The sequence below is a fragment of the Ambystoma mexicanum genome, chromosome 1p (assembly GCF_040938575.1).
Source record: "Ambystoma mexicanum isolate Mex_15411 chromosome 1p, UKY_AmexF1_1, whole genome shotgun sequence".
NCBI classification, from domain to species: domain Eukaryota; kingdom Metazoa; phylum Chordata; class Amphibia; order Caudata; family Ambystomatidae; genus Ambystoma; species Ambystoma mexicanum.
Window position 1 is genome coordinate 424,267,390 of NC_090921.1, and position 19,143 is coordinate 424,286,532.

At 45.2% G+C, this 19,143-nt stretch overlaps 1 protein-coding gene across 5 annotated transcripts in view; it reads left to right on the plus strand.

The window, feature by feature from the left end:
* Window positions 1–19,143, plus strand: part of LOC138571977 (beta-1,4-galactosyltransferase 1-like) — a 431,968-nt gene that overhangs the window by 306,756 nt on the left and 106,069 nt on the right. For all 5 annotated transcript variants that reach the window (XM_069649234.1, XM_069649238.1, XM_069649235.1 and 2 more), the window contains one exon: window positions 18,598–18,830. In XM_069649234.1, coding sequence (XP_069505335.1) covers window positions 18,598–18,830 — 233 coding nt within the window. The remainder of the gene's footprint in view (window positions 1–18,597; window positions 18,831–19,143) is intronic.

Sequence of the window (19,143 nt, forward strand, 5' to 3'; positions counted from 1 at the left end):
AGGGGCGACTCTTCGGTGTTGGTCTGCTCCCCTTTTGTACCGTTCTTTAGCCTGCTGTAGGTGGATTGTCGCTTCTTTGAAAGCTTGAGTAATAGCATTGTGAAGTTGATCCACGGCAGGCGTTCCAAGATCTTGGGGCGGGTCGAGATTGGAGGTTCCAGGATGAATCCCATATAAAATGTAAAAGGGACTTTTTCCGGTTCCTGTATGGATCGAGTTGTTGTAAGCATATTCGGCTATCCAAAGGATATCTTTCCAATTACTTTCCGACTGCTGTAGCATACAACGTAAATATTGTTCCAGAGTTTGGTTTGTCCTCTCAGTTTGTCCGTCGGTCTGGGGATGATGGCTGGTTGAAAGTCTCACATCAATTTGAGCTAAACGACAGCAACTTCGCCAAAAGTGAGAGATCAACTGGCTCCCCCTATCTGAGATCAAAACCGAAGGGAAGCCGTGCAATCTTAAAATATTTTCAAGGAATTCCCGTGCTAGAACTGAAGCTGAAGGTAAGCCCTTTAGTGGAACAAAGTGGGCCATTTTAGAAAACAAATCTAGAATTACTAGAATAGTGTTGTAACCGGAACAGGAGGGTAAATCGGTGATGAAGTCCATGGAGAGGGTATGCCGGGGATGTGGCGGGATGTCTAGCGGATGCATGAGACCCGCTGGTCTTTCCTTCTGACCTTTTGTTTTGGGCACACACACCACAGGACATCACAAACTCCTTTATGTCTTTTCTCCATGACGGCCACCAGAAGTGTCTCTTGACTTTTTCCGAGGTTTTGGCAATGCCTGGGTGGCCCTCCATCAAGGAATCATGGTAGCAAGAGATTACCTGTTTTTGTAAATCGGCATGTGGTAGGAATAGTCGTCCCTGAAAATAAGGCAGGTCTTTTTTTATGATGAAGTCCTTTCCCTTCAGTTGCCAGTTTTGTAAGTCCGAAGGGGTCACAAGTTGTTTAACTTTTGCTTCGATATCTTCGATGGATTGTGAAGAAATCAGGCCCAGGATTCTCTGTTCTGGAATTATTGGCACAAGTTCAGGGTTGACAATATTATCTCCCATTCCAATCCGGGAAAGGGCATCCACTTTGCCATTTTTGTTGCCGGGGCGATAAGTAATTACAAAGTCAAATTCGGCAAAGAAAAGTGCCCAGCGAAGCTGTCTGGAGGACTGAGCTTTGGCGGTTTTCAGGTATTGTAGGTTTCGATGATCGGTGATTACCGTGACAGTATGTTTGGCTCAAGGAGATAGTGCCGCCAGGCCTTGAATGCGGACTTAATTGCTAAAAGCTCTTTATCTGTGATGGTGTAGTTAATTTCAGGCGCTGAGAACTTGCGAGACCAGAATGCCACGGGGTGCAATTGGTTAGTTTCCGGATCTCTCTATGATAGAACCGCCCCCATTGCTAAGCTGGAGGCGCCGGTCTCAACGATGTAAGGGAGTTCTGGGCGTGGGTGTTTCAGTATGGGTGCTGAGGTGAACTTGGCTTTTAGCTCTTGAAAGGCCTGTTCTGCTTCTGTTGACCACTCGAAACGTTTGTTTTTTCTTAAGAGGGCGGTGATGGGCTGCACCACTCGTGAAAACTCTGGAATAAACCTGCGGTAAAAGTTGGCGAAACCTAACATGCTTTGGACACCTTTCACGGAAGTAGGTGATGGCCACTTGATGATAGCGTCCACCTTTCTCCATGTGGACTCCTTTGGGTGTCAGAATAAAGCCTAGAAATTCGACCTCCGTGACGTGAAAAACACATTTTACGAGCTTAGCAAAAAGCTTATGTTGGCGGAGTTTTTCAAGGACGGCTCTAACATGTTTCCGATCTGCTTCTGAAGATGAGTGCACAAGGATGTCATCTATGTAGACGTCTACGCAAACATCTATGAGTTCTCTGAGGACATCATTCAGAAAATACTGAAACGCGGCTGGTGCATTGCATAGTCCGAAGGGCATCACTTGGTATTCAAATAGTCCATACTTGGTGCGAAATGCCGTCTTCCATTCGTCGCCTTCTTTAATCCGTACCAAGTGGTAGGCTCCCGGGGGATCTAGCTTTGTATAAATGCAGGCGTTCTTAACTTGGTCAAGGAGTTCCGGAATCAGAGGTAGGGGGTATCTATTCTTTACCGTTATCTGGTTCAGGGCACGATAATCAATACAGGTTCTAAGGTCACCTTCTTTTTAGGTACGAAGAACAGAGCCGAGGATGCAGGAGACTTTGATGGGCGGATAAATCCATTGGCCAGGTACTGGTCCAGATACTGTCGCAAATGAAGATTTTCAGGCTCGGTAAGGGCGTAAATTCTACTACAAGGGGGAGTGGCTCTGGGTATCGGGTCTATTTGACAGTCGTAAGATCTGTGGGGAGGCAGGGTATTAGCCTGTTCCTTCTGAAAGACATCTTGGAATTCTTGATACTCTGGAGGCAATTGCGGTCCTTCGGATGTTGCTACCGCTAGGCCAATACTGGGTTGAGGATAACAAGTAGGTCACACTCTGGGAATTGTATCGTCTTTGCTCGACAATCAATTTGAGGATTGTGTTTCTCCAACCAAGGGATCCCCAGAATTATTTGGAACTGAGGGGCCTTGATCACATCGAACACGATTACCTCCCGATGTCCATCTTGGCCTAATAACGTCACTTCTGTGGTGGTATGGGTTACCGGTCCGGAGGCTTTTTCCGTACCATCCACTGTGGTAATGACGTCTTTAATTACCTTAGGACAAAGGGGTAGGTTCATCCTGGAAGCCATCTCGCGGTCTACATAATTTCCAATTGCTCCGCTATCAATGTATGCTTTGATGGCATGCAAACGATCCGGTCGTTCTGGATTTATGAGGACCATTGACATTATGAAGTGCGAGGTCAAAGAACTGGTTTTTACGCTCGGCAAGCGGACCTCTACACTTGTCGGGCGAGGTCGTTTCCCGGCTCGGGCTTTTCGGAATTCTTATCAGAAGCTCCCACTGTCTTCTTCGGAGGTTTCACCGGGCAATCTCGGAGGAAATGTCCTGAATTTCCATAATAGAGCCATAGCTGCAATTGTCGTCTCCTGTCGCGTTCTTTCTAGGTTAGGGGACCCTTTACGACCCCTATTTGCATAGGTTCTACGGCTTCAACTCCTTTTGTGTGAGTCAGTGGCTTAGAGAATACTCGGGTTTCGAAGCTAGAGCGGTCTGCCTTTCTGTTTTGTAGTCTGTGATCCAATTGGACCACTAAATCAATGTACTCTGAACAATCTTGAGGGGGATTCACGACCTGGGCTAGGACGTCTTTGAGTTCGCCACGCAAACCCCTGTGGAAAAGCGTGATCCTCTTGTCCTCGGGCCATCTGGTTTCTACGATTAGTCTATTAAATGATGCAATATAAGCCAGAAGATCCTGATTGCCCTGCCGTAGGGAAAGGAGTTTGTTGTCCAGGGCCTGCCCCTGGGAATTTCTTGCGAAAAGTCTTTCCATATTGGCCTGGAAGGCCTGGAAATTGCGAAGAATCGGGTCATCCTGTGTAATCAGAGGGATCGACCAATCAGCGGCGCTGCCGCTAAGATACGAAAGCACAAAGGCTACATTAGTCTGATCAGTCGGAAAAGCAGCTGGTCTACAAAGAAAGTGCAATCGGCACTGATTTATGAACACCGCAAACCTCTTAGGGTAACCAGAGAAGCGTTCGGGCGGAGCCAAAGGCACATTTCCGGGCAGATTGATTTGAACAGGATTGGCTGAAGCCGCCGGGGTATAGGTCCCTCCTGAATTAGGTAGAGGGGTTTGCCCCGCTTGTGTTTGTAATAACTGTCTGGCGAGGTCATCAGTTCGTTCTTTGGACATTCCCTCCTCAGGGCATTCGTTTCCTGGCGGGCAGCATGTACTTCAGCTCTTAGTTCTCCTAGTAACTGGGCCAGTTGATCAGTGTCGGAAGTTTCCATAGCGCCTGGGTAGCAGGTTATTGGAGGGCTTCGCGTTCTGTAACGCTCACCTGATTCCCACGGAGGCGCTGGTCCCGGCTGAACTGTTATAGTCTCTTCAATTGAGAAGCGTAGAGCTCGGATGACTCTCTGGACTGGGCTTCCTCTTATTGGCCGTCTGGCTTGCAGGGTAAGGTTTCTGCAGGCAGAAAAAAAAGGGTTAATGACCGTTTGGCTGGACTTCCTCCTCACTAATCGCCAACTCTCCGAAAGTCCAATGTTCTGGTGAGCTCTCACCTTAGGCGTATAAATGCTGGGCTCTCCATCCTGCGACTTATGCAGGGGTGCGTGGGTTCCAGTTACGTCACTGGAGATCCTCAAAGTCTTTTGTGGCCTTAGAAGTGGCACAGGTACTGAGATGCCAAAAGGTGATGCCGCCGTTACTGCACGAGCGGATGCCAGTAGGTATAAAGAGTTAATAGTCTTGAAGAGAAGGGCACCTTTAATGAAGTCTTTACATTGTCTTTTTCAGGTGCCTGGATGCTGAGGGCGTGGTCACTGAGAGCGCGACACGTGCGGTTGTACGTAGGTATGGGAATTTCAATGACACCTCAATAATGTCCCTGGTTTTCTGTTTTCAGGTCTTGAGATGTTGCGGGCGTTTTCCCAGTCGCGGATGCACGTGGGGAAACACGTAAGTGTTAGGCTTTCTTGCAGTCTTTAATGGCACTTAAATAATGTCTTTTCTTGTTTTCAGGTGCCGGGCTGCTGCGGTTGAAGAGATCGTAATACGCGCACAAAAGCAGGTAAGAAAAGTAAATGCGGCCACCTTCACCCGATTCCTACTTAACAATGTTCTTTGTCTTTACAGGTGCCGTTAGGCTGCTGAAGAGAAGGCCGCGAAGAATCCGTGAAAGCACAGATGGATCAGGTAAGCGAGCATGGCTGCGAACGTGTTGCAACTTGCTAACCTTATGTTTCTTTTGCTTGCAGGTTCTGCCGGTGTCTGGATTCCTGGATGGTAAGTATAGTTCTCGTGTCTTTCTTCCACAGGTTGCTGAGCTGAAGCTGGAGATGTCACTGGAATGCTGCAGTGACTGTTGACTGTGAAACCGGTTGACTGTTTAATTGTTCTGGTTGATAATCCAGACTTCAATTCCCTTAGAAAGAAAAAAGAGGGCTTGTTAAAAAGAAATTAAATTTGTTATCCATAAATATTTTCTCACTACTGAATTTTGGTGGAGAAATATTGTTTTTAAACTAATTATATTGACCATGGGCCATAGTAATATATAATGTGTTTTTGTTTCTTTTTTTGTTTTTATGATAAGATGCACGCCATGGGGGCGACAAATTAAACATAAGAATACCGACCTCCATGCTGTGTGCACGTACTAGACACCAGGACAGTGTTTTAGAGAGAATAGGGACAGGATCTCGACATCATTTGTAGTCCGCCCAGCAGCAACAACTAGGGCCCACATCTAATGGGTACGAGAAGGAACAGCTCTTCCAAGGCTGTTGCGAACCAGGCTGTGGAAGGTGGAAGCCAACAGGCTGATCGACAGTGGAAAGAATCAAGAGAATGCCAGGCAAGATTTTCATGCTTTCGGGAGGCTGTGAGCATTCGAAAAAATGAAGGCCAGGCGATTGGAGGAAAGAAACCTTCAAGTTGCCAGGAAGCAGCCCACGACCCTCCTGGGTGAACACCAGAGTTGGGGAAGAGCAGAAGAGGCATTGGTATCTGCCTTGAGCTGCAGAAAAGAGATGAAAGTAATCCAGTTAACATAGCCGGTGAGTTCAACGAGGGAAACAAAAGTCCAGTTGATGTTAAAGGGAAAGTGACTAATTTGTAAGTTGAAGGTTACGTGTGTACAGGTAAAAGACAGATGAAGAGAACAATTGTTAAAAGATAGGGATACAAAGTAGCAGAGTGGTCCTGCTAGAGAAAGTCACACATTCAAAAGTCTGTGTGAAATGTTGATGGAATTTGAAACATATTGCACGCGCAGGTCGAAGGAAACTGCAATATGGAAAGAAGGTTGACTAAGAGGAAAGTGATATTTGTGAACTGTGAAATATGCCAAGCGGGCAAAAGTAAACTGTAGGAATTGTGGAGAAAGGCCAAGAAGACAAAAGAGAGGTAACTACAAGTACCAAGAGGCATTGGTGCTACCAGAGAAAAGTGTGAACCAAAGGATTGTTGAAAGAGAGGTCGAAGTGGTCATGCAGAGGTCTATGTAAATTCCTTGCCGTCTCGAAAGTCTTCGATAGAGAAAAAATATGAGATAAAACATGGGGAAGGGAACCCCCACAAAGGAGAGACAGAGGGAAGCCAGTGAGGAACTGTGAGAGGTGGTGTGATCAAGTGAAAAAAAAGAGGGCCGAGCCCGGCGGGGGGAAGCCTGTGCAGAACTGTGAGAAATTGAGAGTATAGGAACTGAGTTTTGATGGCAAGGCGGGCGAAGACTAAAGAAGTGATTTCATTACCAGAAGTTGAAAGCCTAAGAGTAAACTGTTCAGTTGTACCAGTAAGCCAAAGTGTGCAAGACTGCCAGAACTGTGCCATCCACCCATCCTTTTGAGAGACTCTCTAAACTCTGTGGGGTTGAACCTAGTGAAGGGAGTTGGTGCTGAAGCCATTGTGAAATTTTCTTTTGAGTCACTATTTTCACTGGAGCCATTCCGACATTTCCCTTTGAGACACTATTTTCATTTTGTTCTCCCTTAACACATTTGCTATTCTAAGAAGGAGGGCAAAGTTAGGTTTTGTTAGTATTGGCCTTGTGTTATTTTGACTAGACTTGACATGGACTATTTTGTTTGTTTTATTGGTTGGGATTACTCCCATTCTAGAGATAGGCAGTTTCCAAACACCTTTGAGTTAAATAAAGGCTTTTGAAACTTGCATCCATTGTGCCAGTTTTTGTTTTTGATACCATGCCTTACTCGAATAATGTACTGCTCAGGGCCCTTTATCCTCTCCCATAGTGTATTGCGTTATGGACTGTATGTGTAATGCTCAACTGGTATCCACAGGGACGTCACTCAGCCTGTTCTGACCTCTTACGACCTTGAACCCTTCCCTGGAGGCTATTTGACTGGAGCCTGAGCCTGAAACACAGGATTGGTAGAGTTTAACTCCCTATTGTCTCTGTGTGCTTGAACCCCTTCTTCCCCGGGGTCCAACCCTTCCCTTTGATCCACAGCTCATCTTGTTTTCTTGGATAGTGTGTTCTCCATCCTGCTTTCAGCACAGGGGCACATTGATTGATGCGGACTCGTTGCTGCCTAGTTACTTCACTGGCAAGAGTCTGACAGGTAAGTATAATGAGTCTTTTGAACAGTTCTCTAACATCGTTCCTTTCCTTCCTTAGATGATGGCCAGCGTCCGGAGATGGCGGCGTGCTGCTGAGATGAGTAGCGCTGAAGGTGAGTGAGAGTGCGATGCATGATGCACCCCTTTCGTATTTGCATTGAACTGAGTTCTTTTTCTGTGTCTTTTAGGTGCCGCGACGTTTTCAGAGTGGATGCCGGTTATGAAGAACAAATGCAGTGGGTAGGCGCGGTATGCAGCTCCTCTAGATGTTTCCACGCTAACCTGGAGTGTCTTTTCCCTCTTGCAGATGGATGAGAAGCTCCGGAGACAGAGTTCCCCCAGAGCGGCTGGGATTCAGGTAAGCGTTTGAAGCTCGTACAGTATTTAAAAATAAGCAAAGATTTACAGAATGCTTACTAATGCCTTTTTTCTGTTCTTTTCCCTTTTCCTTAGGAAGCGGCGTGCCGGGATGGGAATGATACTGCCGAAGATGCCCGCAGAACAGAAGGAGCGATGAATGATGTGCAGAAGCGCTGCAAGGTAAGGCTGTTCCTACCGGTGTTCTTGTTCTTGCAGGAGCTGAGCGCAGAAGAAAGATGCAGGCCTACTGGAGACCGATCCGAACATGGTGAGTGTCACGCTGCATGTGCAAAAAAACGCAAAGCATGTTTCTCAGCCTGGGTGTGGCTTAAATAGTATCTGGGTATCCCAGGTGTCTCTGGGCTGAACCACACCCAAAATACTAGACCGCACATGCAGTTCTTGGAACCAAAATATGTGGGGGCATCCATCTTGTCCCCATCAATGCACTACAAGTCCAATTCCCAATGTTATCCTATGGGAGTGAGTGAGTCTGGTGCCACAAGCGCCAAGTCTGACTCCAAGTGGGTCTTTGGAGGGATGAGGAGGCCCTTGAGGGCCATGTAGGTGATCGTGTCCTGGCTCCAGCCTGACATCTTGGAGGGCTGGGGACTTGAGGGGCAGGAATCATGACAGTATATCTGGGGTGTCTCGATATTTCCTCTATAGCGCATTCCACACTTGGGCCCTAAGGTTGTTGAAGGGGGCCTGTTGTGTGCATTGTTCACAATTTCACCCCAGATATCCTGTCTTGACACATGTATCCCCGGCCTGATTACCAACAATTGCCAGTAGCACATTTTTCACATACCCCACGGGTAGAGGGACACCTGCTGTCTGCTTCTCAAAGGCATAGATCCACTTCCCAGCAGTAAGGGGCTGGAGGGCTTTAATCAAGTTGTTTTTATCCATTTGTGCCCAGTGTTAAGATGGATTTCTGAACTCTGACCTGGTGGGAAGAGGCTCAGAAGGCCAGCCTAGTTTCTTGGAACAGGGTAACCTTTTGGACAAGCCAGACCAATCAAGGTAGCAATGGTGGCGGTCAAGACTCGGTCTCAGGAGGGGTGAGGGTGACTGAAAGACCTCAATGAGCACACATAGTAAAGGACACTTACAAATCACTCCCAGTCACGTGCATATATATTAAAAATACAAATACATTTATTCAAGGCCTTTGAGTTTCAACACAATAGTTATTAACGGTAAGACTTTTAAACCAACACAATCCTACAAAAATACACATATACGAGACCAAGTGGCCTAAAGGGTTAATGCATGAAATGGGTCCACAACCTAAAAATGGGGAAGGAAGCAGGTAGTGCAAAGACTCTTTAGGCAGTTCTGCAGTAATTGTAATCCTAATTGAAAGAAGAGGGGAGCGTATTGCTCAAATGTACTTGCAATGCTGGGTCACGTGGTAGTGCAGATGGGCGAAAACAGGGTCTCTTGTAGGGTCTGTAGCAGCTCAGGAAGGTGGGTGAGGTGATGCAAAGTAAGTTCCCACTACTTGTGGAGGGTCTCCCCAAAAGGGCAGAACAGGTTCCAGGAGCTTAGGCTATCTGTGGAAAGGGAAGTGGCCCTCAGGGGACACTCATGCGTAAAAACAGGAGGATGTGCTAGGGGCCACAGGTAAGGGTTTCAAGTACTCACCGACCCCTAGCGCACTCCAGACCAAACTTCGGCAGTCGAGTCCACTTCTATAGCAGGTTCAAATGCGGCAATTGAGAGGCTTTGCGGCTTTCAGCAGCAAAGTTACAGCAGTGATTCCCAAATGGGACAGTGGAGATTTCTCCGCTCCTCGTGGATGGATCAGGCCAGTTTTACTGTAGCAGGCTTCAGGGTACAGAGGGGCACAGCAGCAAGGCACCTGCAAAGTTAGTCACCACATCTGGGCAACACAGTAACCACGTGCACTCAGGTTCCGGCACTCTCTCTTTACTTCAGACCTGGGAACGCCAAGTGTAGGAAATTCGGTGTGAAAGTGCAGTGAACACAGAGCTAGCGATGTACAAAGTTTCAAGGGTCTCCTCAAAACGGTGGTGGTGTCCCACCAGAAGCTGGTTAGCCCGCTGTTTGGCCCAGGGACACTTCCGAGAAGGCTTACTTGCAGGGATTGATGAAGGTGCCGAGAACAGTTAGTCCCACTATTCCAATGGGTTGAAGCGTCTTCGCAGACCTTATAGTTCGATCAGATGCAAAGGGGCCCAGCGGGACAACAGTGGGCTGAGGGGGCTAAACCTTCCAGCGGGTCACACGCGGTTTCCCGACTCGGCTTCTTAGTTTCAGGATACTTGGATCGTATCCTTCGTTCAGTGATCAACACGATATGCGTGTTTGGAGCCTCCTCTTATCCTGAATCTCCTTTGCGCCAAAACAAAGGGGACCCAATGAGAGATCTGCTCACATACAGGCACACCACACGTGGACCAATCACAGACCATGGCGGTCCCAGGCATTCACAGCACACCAGACTCTCTGGCACCCAGGATGTGTATTGGAACCAGACAGTCCAACCCACATCATGGAAGCACACACACGCGGCATGCAGAAGCCTGCGAAAGCTTGGCATTTTGCGGGTGAATGCATGCCCAAATAAGGACTGACCCTGGTCGGCTCGACCTGGGGAAAGTGAAGGGGGCAAGATGGCCAAAGGACAGGACAAAAAACCTTCTGGCATGGCCATTTTGGAGCCAGGACACCTATTCGTGCCAAATGCGGTAAATGCAGTTTGCATGGCAGGAAAGGGTTAATATTACATGAAAAGATAAGCTGACACCAGCCCTGTACAAGGCACATCTGCACTTCTCCTAAATAATCCTGAGGTTGTCTAGGGCCTTTACAAATGACACCGAAGTAAAATACATTGTGCACTTGCAACATGTTGCAGAAAAGTTGCAACATTGGAAAGGACTAAGGGAAACGTCTCCCACTCCTAGTACTGACTGTCTTTAAGGGCATGTCAGTTTCTCCATAACACCCAGTGGAGTGCAGCTGAAGGCTGTGCTCCACTGGCAAAGTCAGACTAGGGTATACAACAGCAGCAAAAGGTTAGTGGGAACACAACTGGAGGGAAAACTTCACATAAATGGGAATCTTTCCTAACATGCAGGACACATAGTGTGCCCTCCCCGGACCTTTGTGTAAGAGTGGCGTCTGCATGCCCATCCTCTTCCCTTCCAACACTTCTCTTTTTCCATGCAACTGTCACTTAGCCGTACCTATTCCTTAATCGTGGTCCCCAGAAGCGCTCCAGTAATGGTGATATCTCTGGTGCCCGCTGTCCCTCCTGTGCAACATCCTAATCTTAATTTTCGCAGTCCCATTCATCTTCCCTTAACTCTGTCTCTCTCTGTCGGACCTCATGGTCCTATAACCTGTGCTTCCTGCTCACCCACCCTCACCCTCTGTTGTCTCAATGTGCACATCCTTTAAAGCCGTGCTATCTAATCTAAATTAAATGTCTCCTGCCCTCTACTCATCTGGTCTGCTCTCCTTCAACCTCCCCTCATTCTGTGATGTGCTCAGTCGGGCCTTCCAGCGCTTCCTCCAACTTCTTCTGCCCTTTACAGTCTGGGGTTGGGTAGTAATTGGGGTAGGAACAAACGGTGGTGGTGGTGCAGTGACTGGGTAGGCAGATAGGTCAGGTTAGTGTATCCTGTGGCTGGGTGGGCAGCTAATGGATATAAATCCTTATGTTCTGTTCAGGTTCTGCCCACCTCTATTACTGTGGGCCTCCATGGGTATTCCACACCCCTCTCTCGTTGGGGTCCTCCACATCCTCAATCATCTTCCAAAGATCTAAAATCTCCTTCCTCTTCTGCAGCTGCTTGCCTTTATACTTCACTGCTAAAAATGTGTGCATATGTTCTAGCAGTCTGTTATAGTGGCTGCCCTGCTCTGGCCAGGAGTGGGGCATCCCACCTCATGTCTCTACCACTCACTGCTTGTGATATTTCTCAATCTTCTCCCTGTATAATGGCAGCCCACTATACATGTAGTCTAAAGGAGTCCTCCTTACCATTTAAACAAAGAGCGGGCTCAGGTCTCCCTAGCTCAGGGGTCTTTAAATTTTTTTGGCAGGGGCCCCCTGCATGGAATTTGGGCAGGCCGCCCCCCCCCAAAAAATGCCAAATGGACAGTATGTGTTGTGAGCCGTCACCACACCCTACTTGCAGTATAGTCCCTGTGCTACCCACCTGCTCCCATCAGTCGTATGGCTCCCTCATCCCACTCCTACCCAGTTACTGGGCTCTCCCCACCCCATCACACACCCTCGCCTCTCCCCACCCTGCTCTCACCACTATCCCATGGTTCCTGCCTATCCTGCTCCCACCACAGTCCCTGGACTCCCCCCATCCTGTTCCCAACACAGTCCGAATGGCCAGTGGCTGCTGGTGAATTTTTTAAGTGGAGGGGTAAAACTATTTCTCCCAAAAATGCCATAGCAACCGTGCTGAGTGAGGAAGCCCGAACCAATCAAGGGGGTTTTAGGGGTTTTCCCCCCGTGATTTTAAAAAAAAATAATGGGTCAAAATGATGCATTGTAGAGCATACTTTAAAATAAATTGGTAAATAGCCAAACAGTTTGCAATTGGTGCTGGATGGCCCAGGGAGCAGGCATGACATTTTTACTGGACAACAATGATAGATGTCCAGTAAAAAGAAACCATCCCTGGCCCCTGGGCCCCCTGGGCCTAACACAATCAGCATGATTGTGTGTATGCAAGGCGCTAGGGTGCCAAGGAGGAAAGCATGTTATTTTTGACTGGACATCTATGCTAGAAACCCAGTAATAAAATACCATTCCTGTCCCCTGGGTTCCACAGCGCTTCAGAAGGAGAGCTGATTTTGACAGGTGGGTTGGGGGATTGTTCAAAAAGGCATTTAGTCATTTTTAAAATGCCTTTGTTGTACAACCATCCTTCCCCCCCCTCTATCCACCACTTGCCAAAATCGGCTCAACAGACCAAAACAAACAAACACACAAAACATTCATACAACAACCACTCTATCATTCACACGAGCATCCATCAGCATACACTCACTCATAACACAATCATACACGCATCCATACACATGTTTAAATAAAAGAAATTAACATATACGTACCTTCTGCATTGACCTGCGTGTGGGTGCTGAAACACCTTGCTCCAGGCTGCTCTGTACATATGTGCGAGGAGTAACAGGAGCTCCCCCTTGCACATACAGACATGCAGTGCCCCAACTAGCATTTCCAATGAGCTATGCAATGCTGGCAAACCAAAATGCCCCAGCATTTGCATGGCTCAGTGAGCATGTGCGGTTGGGGAACTAAACTGAACTGTCTAAGGGAAATAGTGTTTCCCTTCGACAGTTCAGCCAGCCCAGGAGCACTCCCACAGCTGGGAAAAGCAGCTGAGAGAGTGCTCATTGTTTCACTGGGCTGGCTCCTTAGCTCCTCCATAATGGGCGAGGGGGCAACTGGGAGGGCACCCCCTCACCGGACTGGCCAATAGGGCAATGCCTGTAACAAAAATGCCTTTTTGGCTAATGTGGGCCAGTTTTATTAGTTACTTCACTATGCAGCTAGTAGATTTGACCATTGTTGCTGAATAAATACTCTTTAAATATCACAATTTTACATGTTAACACAAAGCACCCCCTTGGGTACTATTCAAACAGTCTGTGACTAAAGGAAGGAATATCCATTTACAACTGCGGGCCACTTTTTCATTGGGGCCTGAGACAGTTTCATGCTATAGCCCGACCATGTGAGCCGCCTCTGCCCATTTCTTCCAACCTAAAAAAAAAGGAAAAACAAACGTTTTTTTAATTTTCTTTTACATTTCTTGCTGGGCTCTCATGGCCCCCCAAGGATGCGACCACAGACCCCTGCTGGGGCGCACCCCACAGTTTGAATACCGCTGCCCTAGCTTAAGCTTTTGCCCTGTGCACACTAAAATAAGAACCAGCCTTCTGCCCCCTCCTCCCTGTTGACCCCCAATTGAGGTACCCCCCCTTCCTTTCACACACACTGGATTTCACTCTACCCTCATTCAATGCACTTTAAAATGCCATGCCAACAATAAGTCACTCTAAACCTCTACCAATCACAATACACTAAACCAGCAAACAAAAACTGTACCCAACCCCACTAATTATGCAGAGCTCATACTTGGTCATCTTCGTGTCACAAAAAAATAGTACCATCATCTCCCCTCACTCAGGAAGGCTCTCCTACACTTTTTAATTTTCCTTCCTTCCTTATTATTCCTCTTAAACAATTTATAACAAAAAGTGAAAAACCTCCTCTGTTCCCACAATAAAACACACCCTTCCATCCATCACTCACACACACTCTATTTTCCACACACATACACCATTCCCATACTCAAATATGCGTGTTCACCCGAACTCCTCTGTCACAGGGTCCAACAATGGCTAAAAACGGCTCCTGCACCCCTCTGGGTCTGATGCGTCTGGGACTGGCGGTCTGGGTACCTCTGTCAGCACGGGGGTCGCTGGGATCATGTTGGGATCACCAAATGAAGGCATGCCCCTATATGCTGACAACAGAAAAATACAACGCGCTAGGGAAAAAGGCCCAAGTCACTGCTTGCAAGGATAAAACATTTTTATGCCTACACAAACGTGCATCAGCAAAGAACTCTGCTGCCATGGAACATTCTGCCAAAATCATCCGTCATCCGTGACATCATTACATACAGTGAAAACCTGCAGGGCTGGTTGGCGAGACCCTATACATAGGCGGCCCACTCCATAGGGGATGCTAGGCCATTGGTTCCAGCCTTCTTGTCCATCTCCGTCCACGTGGGTGCTGCTGTGATCATCATCTGCAGAAATACAGATCCTAATAAGAAATTAGTTTCTTCTAAAAATAATGCTACTCTATCACTATAATGGTGCATCTGCCAGACTGACAGACACAGATTTGGCACTTGGGAGAGAGCCAAGGTCATACTAACTTGCATACTTCACTCATTCCCAGATGCATCAGCAACCTCCCAAGGTCTTCCATCCTATTCCATCCTTCCCTGGCACCTCACAGCACAAATCATTTGACCCAAATGTTACCCAATTGTGAAGGCAAGATAGCCTTGCTTTCGGACCTCTTTGATCATGTGGGTGTCTTACAGTTTTATGGTTGTGGTCTGGGCCTGACTGACACTGTGGTGTGTGGGGGTCTTAGGGATCAAAGCATAGGAGGGCTGTAATTCTGCTGCAAAGGTGGTGTTGGGGCTAAGGGGCCATGGGCCTACGTTCTAAAATGGCTGCCATTAACTAAAATGGTGTTTACACTGGCCTCCACTACGTTGCTCCTGATTCGTGCACTATGCAATTGTGCACTCTCCAGTGTGTACGCTCCCCTCCCTCCTGCTCTCTCTCGAAGTATGGTTTATTGTTTGTTTCTCATTCAGAATTGCCTAGAGGGTGGAAGATCTTGTTTCCAGCATCTTATTACCTACCTACAGTCACTGACCGCCAATAGGGCTCCTGCAGGCCTAGTCTCCCATTATGCCAAGAAGGCATTTGCAGGTTGAAGATAAATATGCCTACAATACCAAAGAAGAGAGTCTCTGAATGAGTTTAGGACTTTGCTCAGTTGTTTGCCCACCGTTTTGAAGAAGGCTGGGCCCCCACCCAACGTATGATGATCAGAGAGGTAGGGGGTCGAATCTCTCGCCAACCTCCTTTTCCTTCAAGGGACCCAGCAGAGCTCAATGTTATTTCATTCAGGACTCACTGATACCAGCAGCCTTCAGTTTACACCTCGAGTCTTGAGTCAATGTCCTCCTGTGCAGTCAAGTGACCCCAGAAAAGAAGGGGATGATTGGCGCAACAGAGAACACAGTCCCTGCTCGTGCAAAGCCTGCCACACATCTTACATTCACAGTTAGTTTACTGTACCGGGGAGCCTGCATGAACATTTCATGCAGAAACACAGCATGAATTGGTGTACAGGAAGCTGTACCTAGACAGGGATGCTTCAGCATTGGATATGAGTGAACAGGCTCAGGGAGATTCAACAAACTACAGCAAGGGTCTACTACAGCAAAGGTATGCAACCTGTGGCTCTCCACATTTTTGAAAATGATTTCCAAGATTCCTTCCCATTATCTGTGATGGTTTTGGTTGATGGAAGATGTAGTTCAAAACTCCTGGGGTGCGAAAGGTTGCTGACCCCCGATCTACAGGGTCTAACCCCAATTTTTGGCAACTTCATTTGCATTTGGAACTACATTTTCCATTGTATGCTTAAAATAAAAACCAAGTCAACCTGTTCACCTGCCAAGTTTCATTTTTTAAAGCATTGCTCCCTTCTGCTAACATCAGATAAAATGGAGTTGAATTTGTTCTTACAGCTCAAAATGTTTATTGGCCTGCAAGTCATTCATCACGTTTAATTTTGTTCCCACTTATCAGTGTTTTCAATGTCCCACTGGTGAGTGATGTGACTAGGCAAGAGAATTTTAGGCCTAGATGATTTTTTTCAAGGGAAATAATTGTATTGGTTTTGTAAAAGTTGAATAATTAATCCATTCTAATTGATAAATACAATAATATTATTAATAGTAGAAACCGCTCATTAGAAGTATAATTACCATTTGGTATAACACATCAAACTTGCTAAATATTTTAGGGAACAGACACAACAGACACAAAGGGCGCACACAGGTAGACAAGGTCATGGTTAAAGAGAGTTCAAGTAGGTTTAGGGATAGTCATAAACTTAATCTTTTGATTGGCAGTGACGATATGGTGAGTAATCTCTAAAAGTCTTGACCATTTTATATTCAGAAAAAAGATTTAGTATAACAATGTTGAATTCTATGCATAGAACAGAAAACATTCCACCAATTAATAATGGTCAGTTTTTCAGGGCAATTCCGTTTGGAAGAATTGACAAAACCAGCAATGACGAAAATATCATTAAGGGATGAAGTGGATGTTACCACATTAATGCCAGTACTGCTTAAATAGCCTAAAATTAAGCTAGCTAATGATAGGAGGGAAGAATTGAAAATGTTCTGTATAATCCTCCATGTATCTGACCAGAAGTTAGAAGCCAGTTTTCAGCCAAATATTGTATGACTGAGAGGAACATTGGGTAAAATATATGACCATCGTAATTTAGAGCTTTCAGGGGGAAACCTGGACATTCTAACAGAGGAAAGGAAGCCCAATTCATGACAAAAATATAGTTTGTTTTCGATGAGCAGCTCCAGAAGTTTCAAAGCAATTAAGCCACACCTTCTCCCAAATTTCAGAAGGTATTTGATCTTTTTAAAATTATTTCCCATTTGATCACAATTCACTTGTATTTACTATTATTAAGGTCAATACCATAATCAAACAAATAATATACATGGCAGCTTCAGTGGAACCCAGAATTAGGAATGTTTAGAAGCAATTTTAAGATTGGAGTCCAAATTCTCGGCAAATGAAAACCTAATATTAAGATGGAATCTAGGTCTGCATCATCCAAGAGAAAGAAGCTTGGAAAAGGAAATTGGTACATGGCCGTAAAACAGACGAAAATACTTATTTTTTATACCACCGAATTGAGGATACGAGGTGATTATTAACAAGAATCAGTTTATTATGCCTTTAAACAGGTGCTTCTCAAGCAATCAGCTTCATATGAATAATACATTAAGAAATCTCAAGTTATTTTGAAAAAATGCAGTAAGTGATTTTATGTTTATATTGGGCCAAGAGGTCATTAGCAAAAAAATTAAATCACACAAACGTTAACGTGCAATTTGACTAAAATCAATTTTACATAATAAATTGGATTTTTCATCCATTTAAAATTAAAGAAATTATCAGAAGGCAACAGCTTCATGGTAATGTTCAAATTCTGGGAGTTTAACACCACTTCCTATCTCAGAAAGTATGTTTTTAAGAACAATTGCAAGGGCTTTATTATTGCATAGAAATTTAGTAGGACGATTATTTATATTTTTAAATAATGATGAGGGAAATTAAACATGCATCATAGATAATGGATACGAAATTATGGGCAGAATAATCATTTTAACAGAATCTAGACATCCTTACCATGAGAGAAAGACTGGAGACCAACTTTATATTGGCTCTTCCGTTTTTACCAATATAGAAGATATATTAAGTTCAACTACTTTCAATGTCCCTAGTAAAGAAGAGGCAAAGCTATTTAATAGAATGAGTATTTCAGTTAATTTCATGAATATAAGTAAATGAGAAAAAGCATAAGTAAGGGGAAATATTTCAGATTTCATTCATCATGCTACATTTCATAAATCATAAGCAAATTATCAATAGCAAGAGATGGTTTTGAAAGATAAAGTAACATATCCGCATTTGCAGAACATTTAACAGTATTGGTAAAATATGAATACCTGCAATGTGCATATTTCCATGCTTGTTGCAAAGAAATAGTTATAAACATAAAACAATAAGTAACGGAAATTGAGGACCTCTTAAAATTCGGATGGAAGGGGGAGAATGATGATTAACAAACAAAAATATGCGTCGAAGGGGGGGTTCTAGAGAGTTTTGATGAGATGTAGAAAATGGGGTCCAATGACATTCCTTGTGAGTGTTTAAAACACAAAGGGCCAGGATACACGATCAACAGCTTTTTCAGCATCAAGAGAGTACGATAAGAGGGTCCTGCGAGCAATTAGAATGAGATAAAACCTTGCATGGATGACTAGTATTAGAAGAGACAAATCTTCCCTTGATAAAACCTGATGGAACCTCATGAATACAATATGTCGGACATCAATGGGATTTAAACAATAGTTTTGCAAAAGAACTGTAAGACCCGAACCAATTCCCAGAAAGGAACTTGTTGTATGTGCTCAAATTACAGGTAAAGTAGATCCAGAGAGAAAAAAAAAAGAAATATTCAAATGAAACTTGGGATCATTGATTTTGCAGGAAAAAAGTCCTAGACATTTTTTTAAAGCTCTGTATCTCATCCCAGATTATAATCCATACATGTGTGTGTCCCCTTTGTTTTGCAGTTGGCCCTGTTAATATAAACCTATCAATTGTGTGGTCACTTGAAGATATTTCCTACGCATATCCAAATGTTCAAGGAGGGCATTTTCATCCTGCAGACTGTTCTGCACGTCAACGCATAGCTGTCATTATCCCCTTCCGCAGACGGGAAACACACCTTGCCATTTGGCTCTTCTACATGCACCAGTTCCTCCAGAGACAGCAAGCGGACTATGGCATATACGTGATTGAACAGGTGAGTGCGCAGCAGCAGTTCCATAGCCATACCAGGAGTCCTAACAAGCAAATGAAAGTTAGACACCTTCCCCCAAATGGAGTGGCATTTAGTGTTAAGTCTGAAAAACGTAATTTCATATAAAAGTAATATTTAAAATATTTACTTTTTATGCCATTCGCATGAAAGTGGTTTGAATTTTTAAACACATTTATCATTAACATTTTCCTTTGACGTTAATAACTTGAGCAATAGTGATGTTCATGTTTTGCTTTTGTCCTCCATTTCATGAATCTTCTTTTTCCTACTTAAATAATAATACAACTGCAGTTGC